The following is a 14804-nucleotide window of genomic DNA, read 5'->3' on the forward strand; positions in this document are numbered from 1 at the left end:
AGGATGATCATCTTATCTTACAAGATGTCAGCCAGAACTGGTCTTTACTCCAAGAATTCTCATTTGCTTTAGCTCCCTAGCACTGTCCTTTAGTGATTTATTTGCTGAATTTTTTTTCTCTTGGCATAAAATGTTTGCAAGCAGACTAGAACTCTGACTGTTTCTGGGTTAATGTTGGTCTAATTGTCTCCAGATTGCGTGTTGGCTGATTTTCTCTCTCCTTTAACTCCACCCAGTCCTTGTCCTGGTATTTCTCCTATCAGACTTTTTTTTCTCTTTTCCAAAGAATATTTTTGGCTGATAAAACAAAGCCAGACAGCACAGATGTGCAGAAATCATCACTAGAGTTCAAATCAGAAATATATTTTTAAAAGCAGTTTTCGACTTTTCTCATGGACTACCGTGTTTGTATTTTTCTAAGTATGTAGGCATGGTTTTTAAAATAATGTGTATGTCGTAGATTTATAAAAGGCGGTGTTAAGCAACCTCCTCTTACAGGCATTCAGATTTATCAAACATCAGACAGATATTTTTTTCTTCTCATTCAGTGCTTCATTTTAGGCTGATCCTTTTGTGTATGCAGTCATTACCTGTGCACCAATGTGTCTGTTTTGTTCCAAACAACTTAAACCTATTTAACTCTTACAGCTGCAAGAGAGGACATTGAGAATATTCCTGGTGCAAGTTGCAGGGAAGAGTGCTCTATGTATCTTCTGCTATTGTTTCTTTTCTCTCTTGTGTGGTATAAATAGATATCTAATTTTTAACTTGAAGTTAGCCTTTCACTCTACCAAAATTATTTTTGTTAAGGGGCCAGCGCGTTCTGTTATTTTACTTGCCCTTTCCTGAGCATTTGGCTGTGTGGGTCATTTGCTCCTTGAAAGACTTTCCTTTTGTGTTGCTACTTTTTTTAGTTTCCTTTTTTTCATTGGCTGCTGCTTCACAGTAATCTTTGTGGCCTCCTCCTTTACCCAAATCTCCAGGTTTGGAACTGTAAACTTAAAACTTTTTTTGTGTGTGTAGGTGACTCATCCATAATTTCATGCACAATCCATATCTGTATTTCCTGATGACTCTCAAATTTATGTTTTCAGTCCAGACTTCTGTTCTGACCCTCCAGACTCGCATATCCAAGAGTCTCTTTGGCATCTCTGTTTTAACATTTCAAACTTAGCATGTGCACTGTGGAACTCAGTTCCTCTCCCTATTTTACTTCCAACCAATTATCTACAACTGTGTTTTTTCCTTTCCATTGCTTAAGCCAGAAATTCTGATTCCTCTCTTTCAACAAATATTGTTGATATTCTTTATAAAAAATTGTCTTGAATCGGTCCGCTTCTCACTGTCTCTGCTGCCATAAACCCAGTCCATGCCCTCATCAGTTATTGGCAAGGTTACCAAAGCTCTTTCCTAATTGGTCTCTTAGCTTCCCTCTTGCCTCCATTGAGTCCATTTTTGGTACCGTGGCAAGGTATAAATGTAAATTGAAATATATCACTTCTCTATTTGAAACATTTTTGTGACTTACTACATTTAGTAATTCCTTATTATGATTTGATCTCTTTCGTTCCAACCTCATCCTGTTCCCCACTACCTCCCCACTCTTTAGCTAGTGGTCTTTTTAAAGTTCTTAGAGCCCACCTTTCGCCCACCTGCCTCTCTCTGCCTGGAACACTCTTACCCCAGTTTCTATAGAGTTGGCTTCTTTTCATCATTTAGGCCTTGATATACTACCATCTCCTTTTCAGACCATTTTATCTAAAGTATATACTACCATTGTTTTTCCATTCCAACCATTTGTTTGTTCTTTCATAGCACCTACTAGTGTTTGGATTTATTTTATGCATTTATTTTCTTCTCTTTGGTCCATCTTCCCCATTAAGATCTTTGGGAACAGAAACATTGATTCTCTCATTCCCTGCTGGATTCTCAGCACTGAGTACAATACCTGGCCACACAGTTGGTATTCAGCAAGTATTTGTTGAATGAATAAATGCAAAGTGTGAATCTCACTATGTTCAGTTTTATGTGTTTACATGTTTTCTTTTGGGATATTAACATATCTAGTTTTCTTTTTTTTTTTTAATTTTTTATTGGATTATAGGTTTTGGACATGAGCAGAGCATGCAAGACAGTTGCGTAGGTACACACATGGCAGTGTGCTTTGCTTTTCTTCTCCCCTTCACCCACATTTGGCATTTCTCCCCAGGCTATCCCTCCCCACCTCCCCCTCCCACTGGCCCTCCCCTTTTCCCCCCAATAGACCCCAGTGTTTAGTACTCCCCTTTCTGTGTCCATGTGTTCCCATTTTTCATCACCCGCCTATGAGTGAGAATATGCGGTGTTTCATTTTCTGTTCTTGTGTCAGTTTGCTGAGGAGATGTTCTCCAGATTCATCCATGTCCCTACAAACGACACGAACTCATCATTTCTGATTGCTGCATAATATTCCATGGTGTATATGTGCCACATTTTTCCAATCCAGTCTATTATCAATGGGCATTTGGGTTGATTCCAGGTCTTTGCTATTGTAAACAGTGCTGCAATGAACATTCGTGTCCATGTGTCCTTATAGTAGAACGATTTATAGTCTTTTGGATATATACCCAGTAATGGGATTGCTGGGTCAAATGGAATTTCTATTTCTAAGGCCTTGAGGAATCGCCACACTGTCTTCCACAATGGTTGAACTAATTTACACTCCCACCAACAGTGTAAAAGTGTTCCTTTTTCTCCACATCCTCTCCAGCATCTGTTGTCTCCAGATTTTTTAATGATCGCCATTCTAACTGGCGTGAGATGGTATCTCAATGTGGTTTTGATTTGCATCTCTCTGATGACCAGTGACGATGAGCATTTTTTCATATGATTGTTGGCCTCATATATGTCTTCTTTCGTAAAGTGTCTGTTCATATCCTTTGCCCACTTTTGAATGGGCTTGTTTGTTTTTTTCCTGTAAATCCGTTTGAGTTCTTTGTAAATTCTGGATATCAGCCCTTTGTCAGATGGGTAGACTGCAAAAATTTTTTCCCATTCTGTTGGTTGCCGATCCACTCTAGTGACTGTTTCTTTTGCCGTGCAGAAGCTGTGGAGTTTCATTAGGTCCCATTTGTCTATTTTGGCTTTTGTTGCCAATGCTTTTGGTGTTTTGTTCATGAAGTCCTTGCCTACTCCTATGTCCTGGATAGTTTTGCCTAGATTTCCTTCTAGGGTTTTTATCGTGCCAGGTCTTATGTTTAAGTCTTTAATCCATCTGGAGTTAATTTTAGTGTAAGGTGTCAGGAAGGGGTCCAGTTTCTGCTTTCTGCACATGGCTAGCCAGTTTTCCCAAAACCATTTGTTAAACATGGAATACTTGCCCCATTGCTTGTTTTTGTCAGGTTTATCAAAGATTGTATAGTTGTATGTATGTTGTGGTGCCTCTGTTTTGTTCCATTGGTCTATATCTCTGTTTTGGTATCAGTACCATGCTGTTTTGATTACTGTAGCCTTGTAGTATAGTTTGAAATCCGGTAGTGTGATGCCCCCTGCTGTGTTCTTTTTGCTTAGAATTGACTTGGCTATGCGGGCTCTCTTTTGGTTCCATATGAAGTTCATGGTGGTTTTTTCCAGTTCTGTGAAGAAAGTCAATGGTAGCTTGGTGGGGATAGCGTTGATTCTGTAAATTACTTTGGGCAGTATAGCCATTTTCACGATATTAATTCTTCCTAACCATGAACATGGAATGTTTCTCCATCTGTTTGTGTCCTCTCTGATTTCGTTGAGCAGTGGTTTGTAGTTCTCCTTGAAGAGGTCCCTTACGTTCCTTGTGAGTTGTATTCCAAGGTATTTTATTCTTTTTGTAGCAATTGCGAATGGCAGTTCGCTCTTGATTTGGCTTTCTTTAAGTCTGTTATTGGTGTAGACGAATGCTTGTGATTTTTGCACATTGATTTTATGTCCTGAGACTTTGCTGAAGTTGTTTATCAGTTTCAGGAGTTTTTGGGCTGAGGCGATGGGGTCTTCTAGGTATTCTATCATGTCGTCTGCAAATAGAGACAATTTGGCTTCCACCTTTTCTATTTGAATACCCTTTATTTCTTTTTCTTGCCTGATTGCTCTGGCTAGAACTTCCAGTACTATATTGAATAGGAGTGGTGAGAGAGGGCATCCTTGTCTAGTGCCAGATTTCAAAGGGAATGCTTCCAGTTTTTGCCCATTCAGTATGATATTGGCTGTTGGTTTGTCATAAATAGCTTTTATTACTTTGAGATACGTTCCATCGATACCGAGTTTATTGAGGGTTTGTAGCATAAAGGGCTGTTGAATTTTGTCAAATGCCTTCTCTGCGTCAATTGAGATAATCATGTGGTTTTTGTTTTTGGTTCTGTTTATGTGGTGAATTACGTTGATAGACTTGCGTATGTTGAACCATCCTTGCATCCCCGGGATGAATCCTACTTGATCATGATGAATAAGTTTTTTGATTTGCTGTTGCAATCGGCTTGCCAATATTTTATTGAAGATTTTTGCATCTATGTTCATCATGGATATTGGCCTGAAGTTTTCTTTTCTCGTTGGGTCTCTGCCGGGTTTTGGTATCAGGATGATGTTGGTCTCATAAAATGATTTGGGAAGGATTCCCTCTTTTTGGATTGTTTGAAATAGTTTTAGAAGGAATGGTACCAGCTCCTCCTTGTGTGTCTGGTAGAATTCGGCTGTGAACCCGTCTGGACCTGGGCTTTTTTTGTGAGGTAGGCTCTTAATTGCTGCCTCGACTTCAGACCTTGTTATTGGTCTATTCATAGTTTCAGCTTCCTCCTGGTTTAGGCTTGGGAGGACACAGAAGTCCAGGAATTTATCCATTTCTTCCAGGTTTACTAGTTTATGCGCATAGAGTTGTTTGTAATATTCTCTGATGATGGTTTGAATTTCTGTGGAATCTGTGGTGATTTCCCCTTTATCATTTTTTATTGCATCTATTTGGTTGTTCTCTCTTTTCTTTTTAATCAATCTGGCTAGTGGTCTGTCTATTTTGTTGATGTTTTCAAAAAACCAGCTCTTGGATTTATTGATTTTTTGAAGGGTTTTTCGTGTCTCAATCTCCTTCAGCTCAGCTCTGATCTTAGTAATTTCTTGTCTTCTGCTGGGTTTTGAGTTTTTTTGATCTTGCTCCTCTAGCTCTTTCAATTTTGACGATAGGGTGTCAATTTTGGATCTCTCCATTCTCCTCATATGGGCACTTATTGCTATATACTTTCCTCTAGAGACTGCTTTAAATGTGTCCCAGAGGTTCTGGCACGTTGTGTCTTCGTTCTCATTGGTTTCGAAGAACTTCTTTATTTCTTCCTTCATTTCGTTGTTTACCCAGTCAACATTCAAGAGCCAGTTGTTCAGTTTCCATGAAGCTGTGCGGTTCTGGGTCGGTTTCTGAATTCTGAGTTCTAACTTGATTGCACTATGGTCTGAGAGGCTGTTTGTTATGATTTCAGTTGTTTTGCATTTGTTGAGCAGTGCTTTCCTTCCAATTATGTGGTCAATTTTAGAGTAGGTGTGATGTGGTGCTGAGAAGAATGTGTATTCTGTGGATTTGGGGTGGAGAGTTCTGTAAATGTCCATCAGGTTTGCTTGCTCCAGGTCTGAGTTCAAGCCCTGGATATCCTTGTTGATTTTCTGTCTGGTTGATCTGTCTAGTATTGACAGTGGAGTGTTAAAGTCTCCCACTATTATTGTGTGGGAGTCTAAGTCCTTTTGTAAGTCATTAAGAACTTGCCTTATGTATCTGGGTGCTCCTGTGTTGTGTCCATATATGTTTAGGATCGTTAGCTCTTCTTGTTGTATCGATCCTTTTACCATTATGTAATGGCCTTCTTTGTCTCTTTTGATCTTTGTTGCTTTAAAGTCTATTTTATCAGAGATGAGAATTGCAACTCCTGCTTTTTTTTGTTTTCCATTAGCTTGGTAAATCTTCCTCCATCCCTTTATTTTGAGCCTTTGTGTATCCTTGCATGTGAGATGGGTTTCCTGGATACAGCACACTGATGGGTTTTGGATTTTTATCCAATTTGCCAGTCTGTGTCTTTTGATTGGTGCATTTAGTCCATTTACATTTAGGGTTAATATTGTTATGTGTGAATTTGATACTGCCATTTTGATGCTAAGTGGCTGTTTTGCCTGTTAGTTGTTGTAGATTCTTCATTATGTTGAAGCTCTTTAGCATTCAGTGATTTTGGAATGGCTGGTACTGATTGATCCTTTCTATGTGTAGTGCCTCTTTTAGGAGCTCTTGTAAAGCAGGCCTGGTGGTGACAAAATCTCTGAGTACTTGCTTGTTCGCCAAGGATTTTATTCTTCCTTCACTTCTGAAGCTCAGTTTGGCTGGATATGAAATTCTGGGTTGAAAGGTCTTTTCTTTAAGAATGTTGAATATTGGCCCCCACTCTCTTCTGGCTTGTAGTGTTTCTGCCGAGAGATCTGCTGTGAGTCTGATGGGCTTCCCTTTGTGGGTGACCCGACCTTTCTCTCTGGCTGCCCTTAGTATTCTCTCCTTTATTTCAACCCTGTTGAATCTGACGATTATGTGCCTTGGGGTTGCTCTTCTTGCGGAATATCTTTGTGGTGTTCTCTGTATTTCCTGCAATTGAGTGTTGGCTTGTCTTGCTAGGTGGGGGAAATTTTCCTGGATGATGTCCTGAAGAGTATTTTCCAGCTTGGATTCATTCTCTTCGTCCCCTTCTGGTATACCTATCAAACGTAGGTTAGGTCTTTTCACATAGTCCCACATTTCTTGGAGACTTTGTTCATTCCTTTTTGCGCTTTTTTCTCTGATCTTGGTTTCTCGTTTTATTTCATTGAGTTGGTCTTCGACTTCAGATATTCTTTCTTCTGCTTGGTCAATTCGGCTATTGAAACTTGTGTTTGCTTCGCAAAGTTCTCGTATTGTGTTTTTCAGCTCCTTTAATTCATTCATATTCCTCTCTAAGGTATCCATTCTTGTTATCATTTCCTCGAATCTTTTTTCAAATCTTTTTTCAAGGTTCTTAGTTTCTTTGCATTGATTTAATACATGATCTTTTAGCTCACAAAAGTTTCTCATTATCCATCTTCTGAAGTCTAATTCCGTCATTTCGTCACAGTCATTCTCCGTCCGGCTTTGCTCCCTTGCTGGTGAGGAGTTTTGGTCCTTTCTAGGAGGTGAGGTGTTCTGGTTTCGGGTGTTTTCCTCCTTTTTGCGCTGGTTTCTTCCCATCTTTGTGGATTTTTCCGCTGGTCGTCTACGTAGTTGCTGACTTTTCGTTTGGGTCTCTGAGTGGACACCCAGAATGTTGATGATGAAGTATTTCTGTTACTTGGTTTTCCTTCTACCAGTCTAGCCCCTTCGCTGTATGACTGCTGAGGTCCGCTCCAGACCCTGCTTGTCTGGGGTGCACCTCTAGTAGCTGTGGCACAGCGAGGGATGCTACCAGTTTCTTTTTCTGCTCTCTTTGTCCCAGGATGATGCCTGCCTAATGTCAGTCTTTTGGATATAGAGGGGTCAGGGAGCTGCTTGAGGAGACAGTTTGTACTTTATAGGGGTTTAATTGCTGAGCTGTGCACTCTGTTGTTCATTCAGGGCTGTTAGGCTGCTATGTTTGATTCTGCTGCAACAGAGCTCATTAAAAAACCCTTTTTTTTTTTTTTTTTTTCTCAAATGCTCTGTGTTGAGGGGTTTGGGCTTTATTTTTGGATGTCCGATCAGGTGTCCTGCCCAGCTAGAAGGCAGACTAGCCACTGTTTGGCTGCCGAGGCTCCGCCCTGCTGTTGTGTGATTCGCGCTGTTCCAGCCGGCTCTGCTGTGGTCTCCGCCACGCCCTGCGGCGGAGTCTCTTCGTTGTAGCGTGTTGCCTCAGCAACGGCAGGCTGCGTCAGCAGTGGGCGTGTATCTCAGTAGGGACGGGTTGTCTCGGCAACGGCTGGCTGCGTCAGCAATGGGCGTGTATCTCAGTTGGGGCGGGTTGCCTCGGCAACGGCTGGCTGCGTCAGCAGTGGGCGTGTATCTCAGTTGGGGCGGGTTGCCTCGGCAACGGCTGGCTGCGTCAGCAGTGGGCGTGTATCTCAGTTGGGGCGGGTTGCCTCGGTAGTGGTGGACGCCCCTCCCCCACAGAGCGTCTCGGACCGTCTGCTCGGGATAGTTTGAAATCGTGGTTTTGTTCGTCCCACTGGGTATCACAATCCCTGCAATCCCCTGGGCTGGCCTACTGTCCAAGTCTCGTTCAGTCTCAAGTCCAGCCCTCTCAAGTCTCAGGTTGCCGGTTCAACAGGGCACCCGGACAAGCGCGCCCTGTGGGGATTGCTGGGTAGGGCCGGCCGCCGCCCCTCCGGCTGCCGGCTTCGCCAGGCAGACCTACTGCCTGGCATCCCATGTCTTTTTTATACTTGGGAGTTTCCCCGTTCTGTGGGCAACAAAGATCAGTCTGGAAATGCCGCTCTGACTCACCGTTTGCGGATTCAACGAGAAGAGCTCCAATCCTGGGTTGTTCTCACAGCGCCATCTTGAGTCCTCCGACATATCTAGTTTTCTAAATCCAAATCATCCTATATAAAGAAATTTGGGAGAGATGCAAGTTTTGTTAGTGAGACAGATTAAGATTGCCGACTGAAGAGCATAAATAGCAGTAATGTCCACAACTCAAATTCTAACTTTGAGTCTGGTTTTGCTTCCTCCATCACACCTTGGGTATGAAGTCACAGTGTGATGGCTAGGAAAGTATATATTTTTGAAGTGAATGGAGTAACTAGTTAATGTTAGTCACCCTGGTGTTTTATTAGTGATTCAAATTCTTCTGTGATTTCATAGTTTATATTCAGCTTTTCAACTTTCACTTTTCTCCTGCCAAGTATTTTATGTCTCACCCTATCCCTAACATAAACACACACACACACACGCACGCACACACCCCTACCTGTTTTAGGGATACTATTCAGTTTTATTATCAAAGAATTGTGAATAACCCCAAAACTTTTTAGTCTGGTCGGATAATACCAGTTGATTTTTCCCTCGATTACCACCTCTGTACAAGCAGTATTGTGTATGTCTTAAGCTCATTGAAGACATAATGAATCATGTGTTATTGTATCTCTTATTGCAAATTAATTGCTCAATACATGGTGACTGGACGAATGTGAATTACCATGCTGTCTCTGTAGGAAATCAGAAAATGACATTTCATGTAAAATAAGTTTCCATCTTTTATACTTTATCTTGCAGTATGTTCTATTTACGTTTTTAAATTTACATGAAAAGTTAAGACTAATGATGCTTTTCTTATAGCAAATTTCTTAGGAATTTAAGATATAAGGAAACAAATTTTGTGCATCCATGTTTCAGGTATGATCATTCTGTTTCAAATGACAAAGCCCTGATGGTGCTAACTGAAGAACCATTGCTTTATATTCCTCCACCTCCTTGTCAGCCCCTCATTAACACAACAGAATCTCTCAGGTGAGTGTTGGAGATTATTGCAGCACATCTGAGTTGGTTCCCATGTTTGGCTTTGAAATCTAGAGACAGGTAATTTGGTCAGGTTAATTAAGTGACTGAGAGAATCTCTGAATTATTTGTTGGATAACTGTAGGCATATTAGTTGTCCAGTTTCTCCGCCAACCTGATAGGGATGGTGATGGGTCTGTTTTATGTGATGGTTGCTTACTTAAATCTGTCTTCTTTGAAAACTACAGAAGGAAATTAATACTAAAATTTCAGTGTAAGTGTTAGGCTTAACAGTTGCTAACATTTATAGCAGAAAGTACCTTTTTCTTCAAATTAGGAAGATAATAATTTGTGGATATGTGATTCTAGAGATACCTTACCATTAGTACACACTTCTTTATCAGCGTTTCCCTTGAATTTCTTTCCTGTGATTTTGGACCTTATCCTTAAAGTCAAAACTACCTCAGGTTTTTAGTGATAGGTAGTAATCAACTGCAGTTAAACAGTTTAACATCTTTACAGCTGCTGTAAAAAGTAAGCAAAGTAAAAGAAGTTATATTTGAGCTACGCTTTTATTTCCTGTGTTGAAAAATTTGAATATTTTTTTACCCCAGGCAATTGAGTTCATTCTTTTTCTTCTCCCAAAAAAGCATGATTTTCAAAAGGCTTTAATGCAATCTATTTGTTGTTAGGGATCCTATGTCTCATTAAGTTCTCTACAGTGTCTCAAATGTTTGTGTTTACATAGCCCAAGAACAGAAACAGGAAATACTTTTTATTTTGCTTTGTTTTATTTTTAGACAGAGTCTCATTGTGTTGCCCAGGCTGGAGTGCAGTGGCTCGATCATACCTCAGCTGCCCCAAACTTCCAGGCTCAAGGGATCCTCCTGCCTCCACCTCTTGAGTAGCTGGGACTACAGGCACATGCCACCATGCCCAGCTAATTTTTTTTTTTGTTTTTTATTTTCTGTAGAGACAGGGTCTCACTGTGTTGTGCAGGCTGATCTCAAACTCCCGGGCTCAAGCAGTCTTACCACCCCAGCCTCCCAAAGTGCTAGGATTACAGGTGTGAGACACTGTGCTGGCAAGGAAATACTTTTTTTGGTGGAAAAACCTGAGCATCCAGTGTTTGTATTTGGCAGGTATTTAGCTGTAGTTTTCATTGAATTTTGAATGCATAGTTGACGAGAATGCATATCTTATTAAAAACAACATTATCAGTTTTTTCAGGTCAAAAATACTGAGTCATCAGGCCCTCAGAATGCTCTTTGGAATCTACAAATGATGAGATTCATTTGCACCCACAGGGTGAAACATTGATTTCTATGTTTAATTAATTAAACCATATTTTATAGGTTAAATCATGAACTTCGAGGATGGGTTCATAGACATGAAGTAGAAAGGACCAAGTCAAGAAGAATGACAAATAATCAACAGAAAACCCGCATTCTTCAGGTTTGTTTCTGCTTGTCTTTGAACAATAGTTGGCATATTTGTTGGAAGGCTTCTCCCAGCTGGGTTGCTCTCTTCCCTGGAAGATTTGGTAGGCTTGCGCTTTAGCCACTTCCCTCTGTCTCCTGCTGCTTCTGATGCAGTTGTCATTGCCACTGAAGTCTTCCTCCCAGGTTTTATAGCACTAGTTTAGGGTTTATAGTATTAGTAGTTCCCTGATCAGGCATTGTATGATTTCTTGCTCTCACCTTGAAATTTGCTTTCCAGCCAGGAGTTCCTGTGCATGGATATCTACATCAAATGTCTTTGGCACAATGGTATAATAAATAATACCGTTTATCTCCTCTCTTCTTAGAGCTTTTCAAAAAGAGAATGTTGAGACATGGGACATTTTGGAGATGAAGACACATCCATGGAGGGCATTTCTCAACTTAGATATTTACCACTCTGGCTTAATGACAGGTCTTACTTAGGAATCTGTTAAGTGGGGCTTCCATCTCAATGTTGTTTGCCCAAAACACCATTAAGTCATTCTATCATTCATCAAATATTTGTTGTTAGCACTTAGACTAGCAGTTGGCATATGCAAGTTCCCAATAATGAGCCAAGGACTATTCTTGATCCCGAAATAAAGGAGTGAGTATGATAAAGTCCCTACCTTAATGGAGCTTACTCTCTAATGGGAGAGCTAAACAATAAGCAAGTAAATAAATACACAAACACACTACAAAGTAGAGATCAGTTCTCTAAAGAAATCAGAGCAGCATAGGAGGTTAGAATCTGAATTGAGAAATGAGTGACTAGACTGAGTGGTCAGGGAAGGCTTCTCTGAAGAAGTCCCACCTTAAGATGGCATTGTCAAGGTGATTAATGCTAGCTGTTATAACCGCCTCCAAAATCTTAGTAGCTTAATGGAATAAAAATTTTTCACTTGCACAAAATTTGACATCACTTTCTAGGATTGTTTTTCTCTAAGCAGTGAGTAAGGGATCCAGGTTCCTTCTGCTGTGTAGCCCCAACAAGTTAAAATTCTTTGCTTATAGCTTGGGATGTTAGTGAAGAAAGAGTCTGGTGGATTATGCAAAATGTTTTAGGGATCAGGCCTGGATTTTTGACAATGTTTAGTTGGCTAAAACTCTTGTCACTTTGCCTAACCTACTGCAAGAGATACTGGGATCATGTATCTTTCCGTGTGCTCAAGAAGAATAAAAGGGTTTGGTGAAAACATTGACAGAAAAGTGACTGAAATAACAATGTAAAGATTTAGGGGAAAATCTGGAGCAAGAGCTTCTAGAGAGAGGGAGCAGCAAATGTAAAGACCCTCAGGAGGGAACAGTTTGTATATTTGAGGAACATGAAGAAGCTGAGTATGACTGGAATGCAGGGGCTGAGGGGAGAGTGGTAGATGAGATTAGAGAGGCAGCAGACGGAAGCACATAGCAAACTTCATAGGCTTTCGTGGGAACTTTGGATTTCATACTAGGTTTGAGGGGATGCCGTTGAAAGGTTTGAGTAAGGGAGTGACTTGATCTGATTTATATTTTGAAAAATTAGTTGTTGCTACATAAAGTGGACCGTGATGGGGAGCATGACTGGAAGTAGGGAGACAGTTACGAAGACATTTTAGTGAGCTAGGTGAGAGATTGTTGAGGTCCATACTAGTGTGGTAGTCATGAAGGTGGCAGAAAGTACTTGGATGCCAAATACAGTTTGAAAGTAAAGCTTATATAAATTCTTGATATAATGATAAATCCTATGCTTAGGTAACAGATGATTGGTGATACCATTTACTGAGACCAGTACTGGAGAAGGAGAAGTTAGAGGCAGGAGTCAATAATTTTAAATATGTTAAGTTTGATATGGCTGTTAGGCACTTGAGTGGAGAAGTCAAGTGGGCAATCAGGTATCTAGGTCTGGAGTTTAGGAGAGAGGTTGAAACTGGAAGTTTAATTTGTGGTGCTACTACCTAGAGAGAAATAAAGAGGAAAGAAACAAGAGTGAGGTACCAAGCTCTGGGCCAGCTCCAACATTACAAGTTGAAAGAGAAAGAGGAACCAGTATTCGAAAAGGAAGAAGGGTAGCTGGCCAGTAAAACAGGAGAAAACGTAGGATAGTGGTGTCCCAAAACTCAAGCAAAGAAAGTTTTTAAAGAAGGGGATGTAGCTAAGAGAGCTAAGAGATGCTGATTAAGGTAAAGAGTGAGGAATTACTTTTGGAATTGACCATTAGAACTTGTTAGTGACCTTGGTGAAAGTTCTTTCATTGGAGTGGTGATGGCAAAAGCCAACTGAAGTGGATTCAGGGAGGTAATAACAGAGGAGGAAGTGGAGAACATTATTTCAGGGTGATCCCTATACCTGAGAATAGAGAAATGGGGTAGCTACAGGAATCAAGGAAGAGTTTTATTTTTGGAAATATTTCTCCAGGTTTACATGTTTACATGCTAATGGAAACATCTTAAACTGTTTGATTATTTCATGATTAATTGGACGCAGTATATGTTATGTTCCAAAGTATATTAAAAGGATAATAAGAAACATGGGTTTTTAACCATTAAGGGATTGTTTTCCTACGTAAAATGAGGGTTAGTGTTGGTGAGCTCAAACTGAAACTCTGAAATTTTGTAATTATCTACTGGGTGCTTCTCTTGGCCTCTTCAACAACTTTTTTTAACCTACTGTAGTAGGTAACTTTATTGGTTGTTAGTACTTCTAGAGGCTGCAGGCAATCATTAACAATGTCACAAGCACCCCAAAGTCCCAAAGCTGCTTATTGGTATTGGAATGTGGAGTCTAGTACTTCAAAAATTCATGTCTGCCAAAGCCTACACATCACCTGCCACAATGGTCAAAGGAAAAATGGACTCTGTCCCCCTTCTGCTTTCCAAGTATGAAACAAGTGCATCTTATTGGCAGAGTCTAAATTATATCCAGAACCCTGGTGGCAAAACAGTTTGAGTAATACATGTTTCAGGCTTCCATCCTTTGCTATACAGAGGAAGAACACAGGAGTCAGGAACAGATTATTGCCAGTAGGTAATCCCACACAGCAAATATAATGGACTTAATGAAAAATTAGATTAAAATTCTTACCCTAAATGCTTTTTTTTTTTGGCCTTATCATTAGATATAATTTGTCATGTTTTTCTTTACTGTTCATTAGATAAATGAATCGAGCATTTACTGTGGAAGGAGTGCTTGGTATTCTTTAATCTTAAAGGAATTCCAGTGCAAGAAAAAGAATTTTGTTTTCATTTTACTGTCTTTGTTCATTTGGAGGAGATTTGCAGTTTAAAGTCTTATTTCTTTCTATGCTATTTTGGCTATATATGTTTCTGTAGGGAACTTAGATAGGCTCAGAATTGTGGGAATCTTAGCTACTATAGAAGGGAATGGTGGGGAAGAATCTATATTCGTCAATCGTAAAGAAGTTCCTGGTTAGCAGAGGGAGAAGAATTTTTCGTGCTGTTGTCAATGGCAAAGCATATTAAGATTTTAAACAATTCTCTTTCTTAATGTAGAGAGCCTATAACTGCTCTCCTTTTTCTTTTTTCATTTCAACCTTTTTTTCTTCCAGATACCACTTTCAGTTGCTAAGAGTATCCCGAAGTCTTATAAAATATTCTATAATTTTAGTGAACTGACATTTCTTTGAAATGTCTGCTCTATCTTTGACATTATTATGTCTTTGACTTGACTTGTCCTGTTTCATAGTTCTATCCTCTTCCTAGACAGTTTACCTTTTAGAAAAGGTAAAGAGGAAAATTAATGAAATATCTTTCAAAATGAAGGCAAAATAAGGACATTTTCACATAGAGAAAACCAAGGGAATTCATCTCCAGAAGACCTGCAGTGTAAGAAATGCTAAAGATGTTTTTTAAAGGACTTGGGTAAATGATACCAGA

General features: G+C 40.0%; 1 protein-coding gene across 6 annotated transcripts in view; it reads left to right on the forward strand.

Annotated features, from left to right (window-relative positions):
• The window catches only part of ATF6 (activating transcription factor 6), a 203088-nt gene that overhangs the window by 90703 nt on the left and 97581 nt on the right, over window positions 1-14804 (forward strand). For all 6 annotated transcript variants that reach the window (XM_035279979.3, XM_035279980.3, XM_078356143.1 and 3 more), the window contains exons 11-12: window positions 9347-9460; window positions 10804-10903. In XM_035279979.3, the coding sequence (XP_035135870.1) occupies window positions 9347-9460; window positions 10804-10903 (214 nt within the window). The remainder of the gene's footprint in view (window positions 1-9346; window positions 9461-10803; window positions 10904-14804) is intronic.

Source organism: Callithrix jacchus, chromosome 18 (assembly GCF_049354715.1).
Source record: "Callithrix jacchus isolate 240 chromosome 18, calJac240_pri, whole genome shotgun sequence".
Classification (NCBI taxonomy): Eukaryota; Metazoa; Chordata; class Mammalia; order Primates; family Cebidae; genus Callithrix; species Callithrix jacchus.